Genomic DNA, 17,476 nt, shown 5'->3' on the forward strand with positions numbered 1-17,476 from the left:
ATTTGGAACCCACGAAGCTCTCGTCCTTTGCACCCGTGCAATCCATTTTTCACCACAAACCGGGTCTTTTTGAAAAGTATGAAGAATGAATCCATCCTCCCGAGTGTTCGAACAATATCCAACAATACAACGAGCCGGCATTTTGGCTAACACGAAGGAACAAAGAGCTATCGTCCAGCAGGTAAAACTAGTAGAAACATACGAGACTGCACTAGTGGGAATCTGCTACTAACGTCACTTCCTGCTTTTTCTCGAAAACAAATCCCTCAAGAGGATTTTCATGCCTGGAGTGACAAAAACCCATATACGTCAAAATCATGTGCGGTGAAAAAAACGGATGGATCCTTTCCGGCTGCCCTTTTTTCATTAATAACATACTAAAAATCATGCATTACATGACAGTGGAGCTTTAAGTTGTTACACTTCAGTGTCAATACCTATCTCTGTTCAATACTTATATATCCTCCGGACTCATCCCCAGTCAATCAGAGGACACATTTAGAGACGTACAACGTTTCACACTCACATTGACACCATGACTGGAAACTGTATTCAGGATGGTTGATAACATAAAATGTACGCGTAGTGTGGTAATCCTGAGAGCAGTTGTGCAAATGATGCCCTGTGTTGGAGCTACAACGGTACAGTAATAATGGCCTTTAAGAGATGAACAAAATTGGCAGTGTTACTATGAAATTAGGAGTCAAGTTTTCGACAGCTAAATAGCAAGTGGAAAGAAGCCATTGTAATGCCTGCTGGTTTTAGTTAGGATAGCACCTAACATAGGAAAGGAGCTGGAAAATATGGTGTCAGGGGTGGGGTGAGTCAAAGAGAATTTTGCCTGCCTGTAGTTCTTGTAGAGTGCAAGTCCTCAAGAGTGAGTTGAGGGCTACCGATGATCCTTTAAGTAATCCTAAATATCCAATGAAATTAGATTTTGTGCTGCTTTGTAGCAGCACCAGACCAAGACTGATGGAGGAACACAAGATTGATTCAATGGCTGCTGCGCAGAACTACTTCAACAGCTCTTGTGGCAGGCAGTATTTCCTCAGCAGCTGCAGAAACTACATTCTCTACTGATAGTGGCTTCCCGCTTAAGTCCTTAGAAAGTGTTGTTCCCAGGAAGGTTTGATCCAGGGCTGTCAGACAGTATGACAGAACACCTGGGGTGACAGTTTTTTCCAGAAGTCCACAATCACCTCTATGGTTTTGAGCATGTTCCACTCTAGGTTATGCTGGCTTCCCCAGAGCACCAGCTGCTCCACTTCCCATCAAAAATTAGACAAGACTCACCATCATTGTTGATGAGTGCGATGGCTGTAGTGTCTTCTGCAAGCAAGGAATTTGGTAGCTGCCTGCCTTAAGTTGCAGACATTTGTATAGAGAGAGAAGAGCAGTGGCGAGAGGACACATCTTTGTGGGACACCAACACCAAGTGGATGACATGGTTTCCCCCGCCTCATCTGCTGTGTTCTGTTGCATACCCTCTTGCAGTTTGTGAGAGACACTTACAGTGAAGAAAATAAGTATTTGAACACACTGCTATATTGCAAGTTCTCTTACAAGTTATGGAACTTCCCATCTGCATTCTAATGTGGGATATGAACTAGGATTTTTATGGTATTAGGTAGGTACTAGTTTAAGGATGTTCCCCTTTTCCCCAGACACTGATAATTATAAATCATATTTTACACATGAAAATGATCTCATCCGAGTTCTGATTGATAAAAACAGTTTTGGTTTCGTGGATCGACTGTCAAAAGCCAAACATAATTGCAGATGCAGATGGTACAGTTTAAGAACATTTTACTCTTGGGAAAGTTTGTGCCCTATAAAATCAGGTTCTGATTTACTATGTTTATGTCGGGATCTACATGTTATTCACTCTTGTACATACTGTACAACTACAAAAAAAAGACTTGTGTAAGGACATTTGCAGGCTTAGCCCTACTGAAAAATACATCTGAAGTATGTTTTTGTTGTGTGAGTGATGACATAAAAACACCAATTCTGCCAGTCTGGGCTGTAGTTTCACCATCCCAAACCAAAAACCATAGACCATGGACTGGCATGCTCACTATCCATCCACACTTAAGATTTCAAGTGGCCGGGCAGTGTGCGGAGAATAAATATATTTTTTTTAAAAAGCCGTAAGTATGGAAAAAGCCAAATAGTTGATTGTCTCTTCCATAAAATTGAATCACACATGTTCTATTTTTAATCCTGTATTGTTTTATTTGAATCTACAATCACTTTGGAGAAAAGAGCTCCTGTTCCCCTCATAGTCCGCTTTTCATTTAGTTACGTTTCAGTTTCAGTGTTGCTGTTCGCTGGGGTACAAGTTTAAAATAAATGAGTGTTTAGCAACTGTCAAAACATATTTATCATTTGAAATGCCAGATCCACATAAGTTTGGGGTTTAGGGGGAGGGGGTTGAATGCTAATAGTGTTCTTTTTTTCTTGGAGCAGTACCTAATGGCTTCTGGTCTTGGCACGAGAGTCGGAGCACAGCCCAGTGTTTGCAAATAATTTATTTCCATCAGCTCCCACCACAAAGCTAAATAGCGAACAGGCAACATCTTAGCTGGGGTTGTTATGGGGGCTACTCAGGAGTGAAGTTCAGGATGTGAGGATTTCTCCAAAAGCAAACAAACTAACAACAACGTTTTTTTTTACTTGGGATTGTGACTTGTTGGTTATGTTTTCCTTTTGTGTTTAAGTTCAGCTATGTCCACATGCAGAGGTTACATCCTTCAGAAGACCGATGAGGTCAAAAAACATTGTGCAAGACAGACAATGGACTTTATATGTAAATTTGAGGCAAAAATGTATGTTAACATTCACTATGATATTTTCTTCTGGAAGATTACATTTCTGGTAAAACTTTGTAGTAATGCTAACGTATAGCCAGCTAGCGTTATAATGTAACTGTGCAATTGGGACTCAACCTGGAAGTCTCCCCAAATACTCGACCGGTGAATTCAACAAGAGTTGACACAGCATTTGCCGATGCATCTGTTCATCTCTATAAACCTACCGAAAGAACTCTAATTTGGGACGCAGAGTTTGACTGATCACAACTGATTGGAATTATAATTCCAGGCAGGCGACCAGACAGCCACTTTGCTGACTCTGTATGCCTTGATGGACTATGACCTGATGCAAGAGACGTATCATCTGGCCATCCAGGATTCAGGTGGCCTGAAAGTCCTCACTAATATTCTACATTTGGACGAAGTCAATCTCCAAGTGAGTCATTTTGTCAAGGCTCAATTTTGATGGTTTGCAGACAAGATCAGGGCCAACATTGTGTGCCAATTTGTATTATATGTACAGACAGCAAAGTGCTTGGTACAGTGCCTTGCCTGAAAGTCATGGCCTGATAATTATCCTCCAGTATATCTTCTACAAATGTTAGTACTTCTTGAATTGCTTTCGTTTCTTTTTCCATAAAACACATCTTTTTATGATTTGATTAGCTTGGATCTCTGCGAATCCTCAGAGAGATCAGCCATAATGCCCAAACCCGCCGGGCCATCGTCGACAACGGAGGCTTGCGAAGCATCGTTAATGTCCTGGATTCACGAAACAAAGACGTGAAGGCCTTAGCTGCTGAAACGATTGCTAACCTGACCAGTTTCCGCAGGGCAAGGAGGACTGTAAGAAAATATAACGGGATTAGCAAACTGGTAAGTATTTGTTAAATAAAGGTATCGGTTACTTGTTACATACAATTTAAAGAAGAATTTATTCTCTGATTTTGACATATATCTGAGTCACATACATACAATACAGTAGGGCCGAACCCAGATCTTTTGTCAGGGTCTTGGTAAATTAAACTGACTGGAAATCAAGATTTTTTTTTAATCTGTCAAAGGAAATGCGGCATGGCAGGTGACTCTTCCTCACACTTTTGAGGACTCTGTTCAAATGCGCCTCACCTTTGTAGAGCTTGCATGTTCTCCCTGTCCCGACGCAGGGCTTTCTCTGAATATTACATTTTCCTCCACACCCCAAAAACATGCACAGGAAATTAATTGAAGACTCTAAATTATCAGTAAGTGTGACCTGCGATTGGCTGGTGACCAGTTTAGGATGTAGCCCACCTTTTTTTTGGGATTGGCTCTCACAGGCCTGCGACGCGAGTGAGGATAATCTGTAGAAAATGGATTGATGGATATCAAAGGAAACAAAAGTTTACAATTGACATCCATTCTGTTTTTTTATCTTTTAAATACAAAACAACACTGCACAACATATGACGAACCTATTCAAGGCCTAGTCACGCCTTGATAATCAGAGGATAGTGGATAGTGGTTTCTGCACCCAGTCTTTTACAAACACCAGATTGGGTGCTGAAGCTAATCAGATAGAACCCCCCCCCCCCCCCCACCTGGATCCGATGACCTGCATTCATGTTTGTTGACAGAGCGCCGTGTGATTAAAGGCTCTACACTGTTGTATATTTTCCACCGAGCCAAAATCAGATGTCCTAATGTGCAAGTCACTCAAAAGGGTGGATTAATTTCACGCTGTGGTGCGAGACCACCTTTGAACCGGACAGTGGTAGCCTTGCTTGCTGTCTCATTAGGAAATATACATTTAAGATGACTGATACTCGTGGACTAGATTTTACATCAGTACCTCTGGTCACTTTTCCACTGTACCACCAAGTAGCAATTTTAATTCATTTCAGCTTTGATGTGTCATCAGCCTGTTTTATGTATATGTCAGCTCCATCTATATATATATGGTTCTCATATTTTGTCTCTCTCTAGGTGAAGCTGCTGGACTGTGCCCCCGATTTAGTGAATGTGGATGCAAAGCAGGAAAAGGATGTCGAAGTAGCCCGCTTTGGGGTTTTAGCACTGTGGAGTTGCAGCAAGAGTCCCAAAAACAAGGAGGCCATCCATAAGGCAGGCGGCATCCCTCTACTGGGACGCCTGCTCAAGTCTCAACAGATGAACATGCTCATACCCGTGGTGGGCATCCTCCAGAACTGTGCCGACGAGGTGACAACAATCTTCAGACTTAAAATGATGTGATTAAAGTAATGGTGTTTTTGTGATCCATGAATTTTTTTTTACATCACAGGAAAGTTGTAAGGATGCAATTCAAACTGAGGGCATGATAAAATATTTGGTCCAAAACCTCAGCAACGACAATGATGAACTACGAATACATTGTGCCAATGTCATCTTCAAGGTGAATGTTTTAATCCATGTGGTCTACTAATCATTATAACGGTCTTGGTTGCATATTTGTGGCACCATCACAAATGAGTACCATACTGAACTTGAGAGATTTGCCTGAAAGTTAATGCCGGACATTCATATAAATATATGTCGACTTTGAATAATAACTCCCCCCCCCCCTTTCCTTTTAATGAAAGTTTCTCTGCATTGATGTAGAATGAAGCCAAATGAAAAATAAAATATCTCAGTCTTAACAGGCAGTTAAATTCAGTAACAAAATCAAATCTTGAATTAAATACCCAATATTTGTATATGTCAACAACCCCAACTCAGTAACCTAATCATAAGCTTTTGTATGATATCCTTCTAGTGTGACTGAAATGGCTAAAAAAAAGAATATACAGTTTCTTAACAAAGACCACAAATAAAGCCACTACCATTTACATTCTATAAAGGATATATATTAATTACCAACTGTATTATTGCCTTTGTATCTCACCATCCTCACTATAAAAATATGTCCAAGCCCTTTATTTCCCTCTAAGATATGAACCGTATGTCTCTATTGATTGCAGTGTGCAGAAAACAAGCAGACCCGCACCTTAGTGAATGAGCACAAAGGTCTGCAGGCCCTGGTTTCACTTCTGAGCAAAACAGAAAACAAAAAGCTCATGGCTGCCGCCACCGGAGCCATCTGGAAATGTTCCCTCAGCCCGGAGAACCTGGATGTGTAAGCTTGAGACAGCGTGTCCACTTAGTTTCTCTCCCCTATACGCGCACGACATGCGTTATTGTCATCATCTCATGGCATTTAACTTTTATAGGAGGCTAGATGTTGTCAGTGTTTCCACTAGCATGATGATATCTTTACTATCGTGTCTGGATGATGTAATTTGCTTTGTAAAATGTTCTCTGGTCCTCAGCGCAATGACTCGGGCATAATTTGCACCAGTAGGCTGCCTAACTATGACAACAGTGCAAAAATGATACTAACTGTTGACATGCAAATTGGGCATAGTGAGCTAATCTTGATGTGCACAATATGCACTTCCTCTAAAATTAGAGACTAGCAGCGTAGAACATTCATAAAATGGTTTGGGAAGTGCATATAAGCAGTTTTATTATTGATACAGGTTTTTGTACTGAGAAGCTGGAACTAAATTAATTTTGTTCAATTACATAGCTGGTTGCCTTACCTTCCCTCTTTGCCAGCACTTGTAGCCCTCTGTGATTGGTCACATAAAAAAGATGGGGCGGGGGGGCAAAGTAAACCACAATTCACACAGCTGGTCTTACACAGTTTCCCAGCTTCACCTCATAGTTTTCAAAATTGCTTTTAAAAGTCCCACCCCCGACCCCCCTCTGATTTTTTCCAAATTGAAGGACCTTTTGGGCTTTTGAATGTTGAGGTTTTACTGTCTCGTTTAATTCAATATATACAGTGTATGTAATACATCAATTAAATGCCGAAAGTAGGTACTTGAAAGACATTGCCCAAGAACTCACAATTTTGTAAAATAACAGGACATTGGATGTTTCTTGAGGGGAGTTTATCCGAAAATACCATTCTTTCCTCCCGAGCGAATAGTTCAAATGGCAGAGAGGAATTTATAGAGTCTAGAAAAAAAAAGGTTGCATCCCTCTTAAATGCATCTTTCTGCACTTCATATATCATACGTGACAAAATGATATCCTGCATTTAAAGTCTAATTTAAGTCTTTCCCCAATGTAGCTGAGTGTATGCTGCCACAAGTTAAGCGAAGCTTGCTTTACAGAAGCAGAAACATCACAAAATGTTTCATGCTATTTTTACAGGCTTTTGTTAACAACGTTGAAATTCAAGCTGTTGACAGTAATATTGATAATTGATTAATGCTACGCAATCATTTAGCAAAACATTTCCCGAATAAGTGGGAAACGATTGCTCTGACCACAACTTGGATCTCGATCCAGAACAAGTTAACTGCACAAGCCTTGATTAATATGACAGTTTGGAACTCTTCGCCAATACAGGCCAAATGCCATCTGTTCTCGCTTTTCAAAATAGCAAATAGGTACTATTGATAGCAGCAGCAGGAATACAGTAAATCAATGTGGTCCCTGCGTCACTCGTAGAGCTTATTTCGTAATGCTTGAACGTACAAACGCAAAGCTGTCAGGTTGCCCTCAGACTAAATCACTTCTGTCACAAAGTTATCTTAATGATGGTGCCACAGCACCCAAATATGAATCGACCTCTCATTTTGTAGCTCTTGTGGATACTTGGGTGTGAATGAAAGGTCAGATGCGGCCGCCTCTTCACAAGGAAGTCAGCATGGTGCAGAGCAAATATTTTTAGAATTTTTTTTCTTTTCGCCCCCTTTTTTTTAACACTCTGGCCTATTTGAATAGCTTTAAATGTCAAGGCTGGGCAAGAGCGACATGGAATGAGGTGACCAAGCCATTACTGTCGAAAGGGGAAAGTCTCTTAATAGTGGCAAGGCTGACTTTAAATCATTTTGGAGTGTGTTTTGCAACTGCAAACATAAAAGGCAGAGATATTGTTTTTTCTGCTCTTCTTTTGTTAAGTCGGTGCTCAAGGGAAACAGACCTTGGTCATCCACATTTTTTTACATCACTGATGTTCTCCACGGTCTGGACAGTGTACTTGTCCGGGGGACTCCCACTTAAGACAAGAGGAAGCATGTGTTAGCCATTTTGTCTGATTAATGTTTCATCAAAGTGTTTATTTTAAGACAATATTGTCTACCATAAGCTTATGATTTTCAACAAACCTTCCAAAGCACGGACAATGTGGGCCAAGATTCAATGTAGTTTGGGAAAAGTCCTCTGCCAGTGATGTGTGGAAACAATAGAACTTTATTTGGTCCAGAGTTATGAACGCATCAATATGTGACCCAGTCAGTCTGTACACAGAGGTGTAATGGACACGTGTAAAAGTGTTAACAGTGAAGAACCACTCCAATGGAAAATTACGGTTGCCAGGTCTGACCATACAGTAATGTTGTGGGTGTTCAGCGGCGTTTGATTGCCCACACCATTAATTACATGTTTACAAGCTCATTATATTTCTTATGTTGCTTGTCAACTGAAGAAAATCTGTATTTGTTTTGAGAAACCGTTCCTCTCGTCATGACAGCTTAATATTGGTGACTGGTTTAACGTAAAGAAATCACAAAAACAAACATACTTAGTAACACTTAAGGGAGGACTTTGTCGAAAAACATAGGAATGGGAGCACACATTAAAAGTTTGTAGATGAGGGTTCAGTGTTTCTTTTAATGCAAAAATTATCCACAGATTTCACCCAGAAACATCTCTAAATTGGAAACTATTATCGAAATTCTTCTCTCGCTCAGACATTCCAATGACCCTGGCTGGAAAAGTGACAGCCAATCAGCGTTTTCCACGCCTGCAGTGCTTCCTGTTATGACCCACCATTGCTTGAGGATTTGTTTCACCAAACAGAGAACGTCCACTATCTGGCATTTTGTGGCCGATTTTGTGAAAAATAATTACAAACAAAACAAAAATAACATAACGTACAATGTTCAGGCCTACGCGCTTGAGCCAGAATACACACAGGCGGAACTTGACAGGTTAGAGCGGTTTGGTGCAAAACAAGTACACAGGCAACATAATGACATTCATATCAAGGGCCAACATTCAACACTTTAACGACATTACTACTTCGGAAATAATTTGACACATTACCTGGACTTCATTTTTCATTTCAAAATTTGAGATTGTACATGAATGGAAAAAACAACCTCTAGATGTCACAACCACATTGTTGTGTTACAAGAAAAAAAAAAAGAGTACTAAAAGCTAGATCTATTGTTGACTGATTTTTGTCAGTGAACCTGGACAAATGTTTATGCACAATAAGGTCCTTTTCTGGTCGCTCCTTTGATGCAATGTTCTGCGGGATATTCTGAGGCAGACAGACGCGAAGCCCCAGTGATGTCACAGGGCGGGATCAAGGACGTTTCTTCTAGGTCTGGCTGTGAAAGCTGGCATATATCCATGTTCTTTATTTTCCGTTTTTTTCCAGTTAATGTCCAAAATATATGTAATAATAATACTACTTTAGGTTGGAGGGTTTAATGTACATAGAAATTTTGGACAAAGTCCTCCTTTAAGTGTGGAAACGCAAAGCTATCTGCTTGCCCTCAGAATAAATCTTACCCTGTTATTGTGTGCCTTTTAAGTATTATAGTGAAGGTCTCCACTTTATCGCAGCACTTTTTCTTCCCGCAGTCTCCTCAAAATGAATTAGCTTGGCCCATCTCCTTTCTTGCTGTTAGTCAATGACTTGTTCCGACGGATCCAATCAATGCAATATACTGTTGGTAGTTTACCACTGTACTATTTTGAGAATAGCTGAGCCGAGCCAGTAATCTCTGGTGGAAAGGCCACCCTACTGCTGCAAGGTAGTGCATGTACGGAGGAAGAACCTATTTAAATATGGGTCTTCTGGATACTGTGGTCTCGAAACATCATATTCACCACTGATTCATGCTTATTATTTAACACACCTGTTTTGCTTGTTCCATTTGACTGTAAATAGTTTTGCCTTGACAAACCAATCAAAAGGGAGGAGAAATGCAACGATTCAGTACCAGCTCTCTGGGTTTGTATTGAGGAATATAAAATATGATTGGTTAAATAAACATCACTTTTGCAAATAAAGGGACCTGAGATATAAATGACCTAATCCACGTTTTACCTACCACTGTGTGGCATTAGAGAAGAGACATGAGGATGAATACTATTATTAATAAAGCAGGAAGTACAGTTACCTTTATCTTCCAACATAGCCCCTCCAAACTTTAACACAACAAATTCAAAAGTGTTAATTACTCTCCTAAAGATTTAAATTTACTACCTGTGCTGAAAGTGTCTATTTGGGTCCACTTTAAATTAAAAGTTAAAATAAGATGAAAGTGTGACAGAGTACAATTACAGTACAATACAATTGTATAATACAATTGTAATTATACAATACAGTGTGGCAGTTGCACTCACACACAAAAATCCATCCTTGGGTAGACATCTCTGAAAAGAGGACATAGTTAAGTTGGCTTTCTGCACTCTTCAATCTGTGACTTGTGGAGCAGCATTAATCACTTAAAACCTCATTTTTTGCCCAATTGTATTGGACAGACCTTAAAGAGCTTCCAGTTGTGTGGAATATATCTATTTTTTCCTTTCTCATCATGTAATTTTTTCACTTTGTATTGGCTTTTCAAAAATAAGCACAACTACCTATTCATATCGCTACTTTATGTGAAACGCTGCGTTTTAAGATTATACCAAAGTCAGTTGTTCACACTTGGCTTGTATTTAGGGTGAATTTCACCCAAGTTAGCTTTGGCAGCTCGTCTGTTCATTAGCAGTTTTTTTTCTAGCAAGAATAGGCTATGCTTTTATGGAAAGAGACCAAACCGAAATGACCATGGTCCTGTACAATAGCTTAAGCACCAGGATGCCAGCGACCGTAACTGTGAATAAAAAGATAGTGAAAGTTAACTGTACATCAGGGGTTTCTTGAGGTTTGCTTCAACCACATTATATCCCGCTTAAATGTGTGCTGTAGTTTACGACTCAATCCCACTGGGAAACAAGGCACAATCATAGAAAAGCCTTGAGCACAAGTTTTAACGCTACCTGTATCATAGAAAAGCCTGCTTTGAGAGTAATCTTGAGGACACTGCTGCACGGTAACATTCAAATTGCAAATTGGCAAATTGTTAATACATGGTTACATTAGCTGTCCTTCTCTTCTGGTACAATACCAGAATCATCCTTTTGTGCCAACAGCAGGTTAATCCTGAAATACTGAGGCTATTCACGGTCAAAGTTTACCAATGTCTACTAAAATTGGCTTTTGCTTTACCAGTATGAACGTAATCAAGAAAACTGAAAATATTGGTGGGAATCTTGAAACTGAAACTGTGGATTAGATAAACTGGTGGACTGTTTTTTATTGGGAAAGTGGAAACAATGTTTAGGAGAGCTTGAAACTGTCCAGAGAAATGTCTTCGTTCCCACCATATTCGTACAGGTTCCTACAGCAACATGCACCTGTTGTTCTTTGAAGGGTCATGGGGAAATGTTGAAACATTGAAAGAATCCAAGTCATGTGTACTTTGGTAGGACAATAGAGGCAGTGATCATTTAAAACAGTGAAGAGAATTATCTGTGCTCTCCTCATATTTGCATCGGTTCTTGCACCTGTTGGTCTTTGAAGGAGATGGTAGAACATTGCAACTGAGAAAGACTGAAACATTATAAATGTGATAAAATATACTAATTTCTATTTTAGACATTTAATTCTGCTGTGGCAAAGTAGTCCAGAGTTTCATCATACAGATTAATAATGCCTAGATCGCCATTTGGTGGCTGATGTTTGGGGCTACTGGTGATGACGCGTTCCCACATCTTTAAAGGATCTCCACAGTTACTGTCTGCAAGGCCCTTGATAGACTTGCCAAAGCCTTCCACGCCTATCCTTAGGTGTTGGGTATTGATTGTTGTGTACTGCTTTCTTGGCAAGTAGGGTTTTTAATGTGGTGGTGATGCCTGGATGGTTTTGCGGCCTCCCATGGACCCCTCCATCTTGCCTGAATCCATGAAACCTTGCTGATGTCAGGTGATGTTGTGCAAAGCAGTCCCTAGGATTATAGGTTAAATTGACACTGGGAATTAAGGCGCTTCCTCTCCGGTCTTTCGCTTACAATCTTGTGGTGGAGATGGGAATCCCTTGACCTCTGAGCAAGAGCCACCATAGCTACTTCTCCTCTGAGCACAGCTGGAGGAATGCCGACGTGGAGAGGAAATTGGTGAGTTAAAAATGCTCATGGGCATTCGGAGACTGTGGGGCATGATTGAGGGCAGTGTTCATCTTGTTCATGTGGACTTTGAGATTAGACTGGAGCACAGCAGAGTGGCAGTGAAGACCATGAGATGTGCAGTGTCATTCTGGCCTAATGATCAAACTCCAGCTACCAACGGACCAAGCTATCTTTCAATACAGGTCAACAACAGACCAGATAATCCCCTTGTGCTGGGGCCCTCAAGCCTTGGAAATGGCTCTGCAGCTTTTTCTAAAATGATGGATTTCCATCACTTTTTTTCTCATTTCTTCTTGAATTTCTTTGGATCATGGCATGATGCATTGGTTCTTGGGATCTTGCAGCCTACTTCACGTTTTTTTGACAGATTCTATTTAAGTGATTTCTTGATTCTTCAAGTATGGTGGTAATCAGGTTTGAGTGTGTTGCTTGTGAAATTGAACTGAACTTCCCCTAATATGTGGTTAGTCAGAGAGACCTTGCTGATGGTGTAAAGCCTATTTACCAAAGCTGCATGTTACACTATCAGAATTATGTAATTGGTTCAGTATTGCTGTCCCCCAAAGTATAATCACTAATCTATTTTGTTAGGGGTAGCTATTGCTCTCACTAAGGTCTAGTGGTTAGCATATCCACCTCACAGTTATTATTTAGTCTTTTGGGGTTTGAATCATGGTTTGGAAATCCGGTGTGGAGTTTTCATGACCTCGCCTGGGTGATTGTACCCCAGAATAAAGTGCCCTTTTCTTTATGTCCGAAAGGTTTCAAGAGCATAAAGTCCTGGAGATCTTGATTGGCTTGCTGACCAATCAACCTGAAGAAGTGTTGGTTAATGTGGTGGGAGCCCTGGCGGAATTCTCCCAAAAACCCGCCAACAAGATCACCATCCGCAAGTGCGGAGGCCTCAAACCACTCGTCCACCTACTTGTCGGAAGAAACGAGGCACGTGGAACCACACATTTATGTAACCTTTTCTGAAATGCCTTTTACCTTTTGAAGTGTATGGACTGATCTAGTTTCTTGTCTGTCCACTAGGCGCTATTGGTGAATGTAACCAGGGTGGTGGAGGCCTGTGCCACAGAGCTGGACAACATGGCGTAAGTCTTCCTCATTCAATTCTGTTGATATTATCCCAGCATTTACACTATGTTTGAGAGCATACAATAGCAAGCCCATTTGATGTGGCTCTATTGTTAACATGGTAATGGTTGTCCCTGAATCTTTTTAGCATCTTACTCATATCATCACTGAAATAACTTTAAACTAAACTCCTGCTCACTGAGTTACTATGACAAGAGGATGACAAGAAAATGCTGGATAGAAAGACCGTGTCATTAACTTGTCACATGTTGATGTTTAAAGAAAGCTATGGAGCTTTAATTTGTGTTTTGCAGATATATTTCTCTTTGATCCCGTTTTAATAATAGCTTTGTTTTGCTTTTGCTTATTTTACCTGTGGCCCTAAATAGAGGTTGGTTTAATTCATGGCATTTTTATTGTAGCTTTGTGGCCACTGTCAAGACAAATGCATGTAAAGCATTCCCATTTCTAAGACAACATGGCTGGGAATGCACAGCGACCCACAGTCAAACGCAGTATTTCCTCTGGGTTCATTTAAAACCTCACCCTTGATACAGGAGAACACTGCAGACCTTCCACCCGTGCCTCATTGCTTTTACAAGGCCGAAGGGACCGCAAGACACTTCTGAATTAGGACATAACTAAAAACTCACAAGTCTGCGTTCTCATACTTAAAATGCTTGCAATATTGACAAATCAGCTTTCAGGCTGTCGTTGCTGGGAAACTGAATCGAAGGCATTGCAAAAAAGGATAAAGAAATTAGCTATAATTAACATTTAAATGCGATAAATTTTAGTGTTGGTCCATGTTGTCTATTTTCTCACACTATGTTTATTTAGTCCCCTTTTAAAATGTACTCTTTATACCTGCTATAAACAACATTTTATGTGAAGAACTGTTTTTTTTTCTTTTACCCGTATTTAAAGGCATGTATGTACAGCAGTTTGCAGACCAATTAAAATCAGTTACATTTGATAGTTTCTTGTTCTAACCCACACTGTTCTCAAGCTGCCTTTCCATGTGTTTTCACAGTTTGACGAGTTAAAAAATACGATCTGACGTCATTGATCTTCCTGTTATGTTGTGCGCATTATCCAATGTTTATTTCGACAGCAGACAAGTCTCACCTTCTCAGATATCACTGTCGGAAGGCCGGAAGTTTTTTTTTTTTTTTTTTTTTTGGAATAATATGTTTTAAAGCTTTTCCATTAGATACTCTGGTTTCACTTTCTCCAATGGTTCCCGTGTTGCTACAAGAGAGAACACACACTGATTGATACCTCCAGGATCTGCGGTCGCCTCCTCTAATTCATCATTGTCAGCTGCAACTTCTATGCTAATCTGTTTCATACCTGCTTCACTGGAAGACAGAGCTGTTTTGGCGGATGATATGATGCTTCCTTTTGTGTTTTTGGTGCGGATTTAAGAGGCCCCGGCAGACAGGAATCTGATGTTATGATCATTTGAGACTGATTTATGTGCAAACAGAACACAGATGGTGCAGTGGATGCCTCTGATGAGTGTTCATTCATTGCCAGTCACGGAGATACTGTGATTACGGAGTGTTTAAGTAATTATGACAACATTCAACGTTGGCCCTTGTTAGTGCAAGCACACGTGGGGATGCATGTTATTTACACCACACAACGGGTGCACTGTGGTGTAAATTCAGTGGATTCTGAACCTTCACTATGCAGCATTAAATGCAGCTAATGCTTCAGTAAAGCACACACAAGCTCCATGAAATATCGACCAACTTCTCTGGCTCTGTTTCATTTGGATGGGCTCTGGTTAAAAAATATACCACCAGCATAATGTATAGCGAAAATTCGTCTCAGTGTGACTGTCTAAATATAAATCTGTGCATGAGGCACTTCACACAGATGTCAGTTAACCTCTGACCTGAACTTTTCCGTAGAGTGGGATTTGGAGTAAGCACAGCAGCTGAGTGAGTTTTACGCCTGGGGAGGAAGTGAGCAGGACTGAGAATGTTGTGGTGAAATGTTGATGCTGAAATTGATTAGATTTTATGGAGCCTGCTGCTAGCCAGCCAGATTGAGGGGAAACATCACTTAGCCTTACTGAATTCAGTTTTTATCGAGAGTCGTCAAAGGAATAATTGTTTCATAAATATGACTGCAGTGTGGAATTTAACTGCACCAAAAAGAGAATCTCAATACTATGGTTGCCTTAGTAAGTTACATGAGTGAAAAAAAAATAAAATTACATTAGGTTGTTCCATGGGGGCGTGTACCATAAGTAATACTTTCTTGTTGTACCTTTTGGTATAATTTGTTAAAGTGCACGGCATATCTAGACTTGTCATATTGACAAAAATATGACAAATTTGCCCACTCTCCTTTGCAATAGTGCTCCAAATCAGGACAGATCACGTGCACAGCACTCCTGAAGTCATTCTACAGGTGTCGTCATGAATTTCGATCTGAGCTCGATTTCAGCCATTCTGAAACTTTTTTTAAAGGGTCAGGCTGAAATACAAAAGTCCTTATTTATGCCACATTTGTTTATTTTCACATTTCCCTTCAAAAATTCTTATCCCAGTGTTTTTCTTCCAAAGGATCATTCAGGAGCTGGATGGAATCCGCTGGGTATGGAGTTTGTTGAAAAACCCGAGCCCAGAAGTTCAGTCCAGTGCTGCATGGGCCTTGTGTCCATGTATTGAAAATGCAAAGGTACAGTGAATATCATATTTGACACATGCAAACCTATCCTTATTGTCACTTTTTGTTATCATCTGCCTAATGTCTTGGGTCACTCTCCACCAACCCAAACTATATTGAGTTATGATAAAACAGTTCCACCCATCCATTCATCATCCATCTATTATTCATCAACTGGAAAACCATGTCTGGACCTGTTATCATAGTGTCCGGTGAACAAACAAAAATACGAAGGTGTTCACCTTTTACACTTTTGTTGATTACCAAACCTGGATTGAGTTTGTCAGTATTTTTTTTTTAACTTGAAACTGTCTGCACGTAGAGAAAACCAAAGCCTGAAGACAGCCTTGGGTTTTTTTGTTGTTCCAGAATTAAGTGTTACGTGAGCATTCAAATCCACTCACATAGCAGAAGCCCCTTGATGTATCACTATGCTTATCTCACTCTAACCTGCTGTCGGGAGGTTAGCAGGGGCAGGGCGGTCTCAGACAGGGCTTATATGAACCACAGCCTAATAAGTAGCAGAACAGCTCCTCTGGCACACCAACGTTGTTGAAGTGGGAAGCAGGCGCGGAGAAAAGACCAAGTAATGTCCTGTGGTGTTGCTTCTTATTGTCGTGCTGAAAATCCGGACTCATCTTGCTACCTGTTATTGACATACATTTGCCAAGTGTGCAAAAGAATACAATATCATCTTTAGCATTGATCAACTCAAATATACAACTTTACATAGGTTTTAAACTTTTTAAGCACAAAACATCATCGAATCTGGATCTTTGAGTAACTTCCTCAAAACAATCTGAGCGGATTACATCCAAACATCCATCCATTACCTACTGCTTTTTCGGGTCGGGTTGCGGGGGAAGTAGCTTCAGGAGGGATACCCAGAGTTCCCTTTCCCTAGCCACTTCTTCCAGCTCTTCCGGAGGGATCCTGAGGCGTTCCCAAGCCAGCCGAGAGACAGTCTCTCCAGCGTGTCCTGGGTCGTCTTCGGGGTCTCTTTCCGGTGGGACAAGCCTGGAACACCTCACCAGGGAGGCGTCCAGGAGGCATCCGAATCAGATGCCCCAGCCACCTCATCTGGCTCCTCTTATGCGGAGGAGCAGCGGCTCGACACTTAGCCCCTCCCGGATGACCGAGCTTCTCACCCTATCTCTAAAGGCTCTGTCACACCATGACATTCTGGTCAACGTCCTCTGAACATTTCAATCGTTCTATTTTTCAGCGTTCTCAATCGCGGATGACACATCTGGCGTGGGATTAACGTGTGTCTAACGCATGATTTAACGTGTGTCTAACACACAAAAAGGGTGTCTGACGCACGAAAAGCGTGTAACAGCGACCAAATAATATACTGCTAAAAACCATTAGCGTGTGCAAACGCGTCATTGGGGCGCGACGAGTGATTTGTCAACGTAAAACTAGCGTGTTGAGTGTGTGACCAATGGGTGAATAATGACAGAAAAGCGTTTTGCTGGCGTGTATTTTTTACAGTGGAACCGGCTCTAAAACGTTGGAAAGTTCATAGTCACTTCAGTTATTGTCGTGAGTTAGAATAGTGAGCATCATCCCGCCGAGAAGAAGAAAAAAAGTTAGGGCGCGGGCTTCAGCAACTAGGGCTGCTAATAAGAAAGTTAAGCCTCTTTCATCACGAGCAATGTG

At 40.8% G+C, this 17,476-nt stretch overlaps 1 protein-coding gene across 5 annotated transcripts in view; it reads left to right on the forward strand.

Moving 5' to 3' along the window:
* The window catches only part of odad2 (outer dynein arm docking complex subunit 2), a 52,772-nt gene that overhangs the window by 13,589 nt on the left and 21,707 nt on the right, over positions 1-17,476 (forward strand). For all 5 annotated transcript variants that reach the window (XR_009792785.1, XR_009792786.1, XM_061805693.1 and 2 more), the window contains exons 12-19: positions 3,103-3,249; positions 3,480-3,689; positions 4,779-5,012; positions 5,095-5,205; positions 5,771-5,925; positions 12,814-12,994; positions 13,088-13,149; positions 15,712-15,826. Coding sequence is in view for 3 of the 5 variants with exons in the window: in XM_061805693.1 (XP_061661677.1) it covers positions 3,103-3,249; positions 3,480-3,689; positions 4,779-5,012; positions 5,095-5,205; positions 5,771-5,925; positions 12,814-12,994; positions 13,088-13,149; positions 15,712-15,826 (1,215 nt within the window). In the remaining 2 variants the exon portion in view is untranslated. The remainder of the gene's footprint in view (positions 1-3,102; positions 3,250-3,479; positions 3,690-4,778; positions 5,013-5,094; positions 5,206-5,770; positions 5,926-12,813; positions 12,995-13,087; positions 13,150-15,711; positions 15,827-17,476) is intronic.

Source organism: Syngnathoides biaculeatus, chromosome 19, assembly GCF_019802595.1.
Source record: "Syngnathoides biaculeatus isolate LvHL_M chromosome 19, ASM1980259v1, whole genome shotgun sequence".
Classification (NCBI taxonomy): domain Eukaryota; kingdom Metazoa; phylum Chordata; class Actinopteri; order Syngnathiformes; family Syngnathidae; genus Syngnathoides; species Syngnathoides biaculeatus.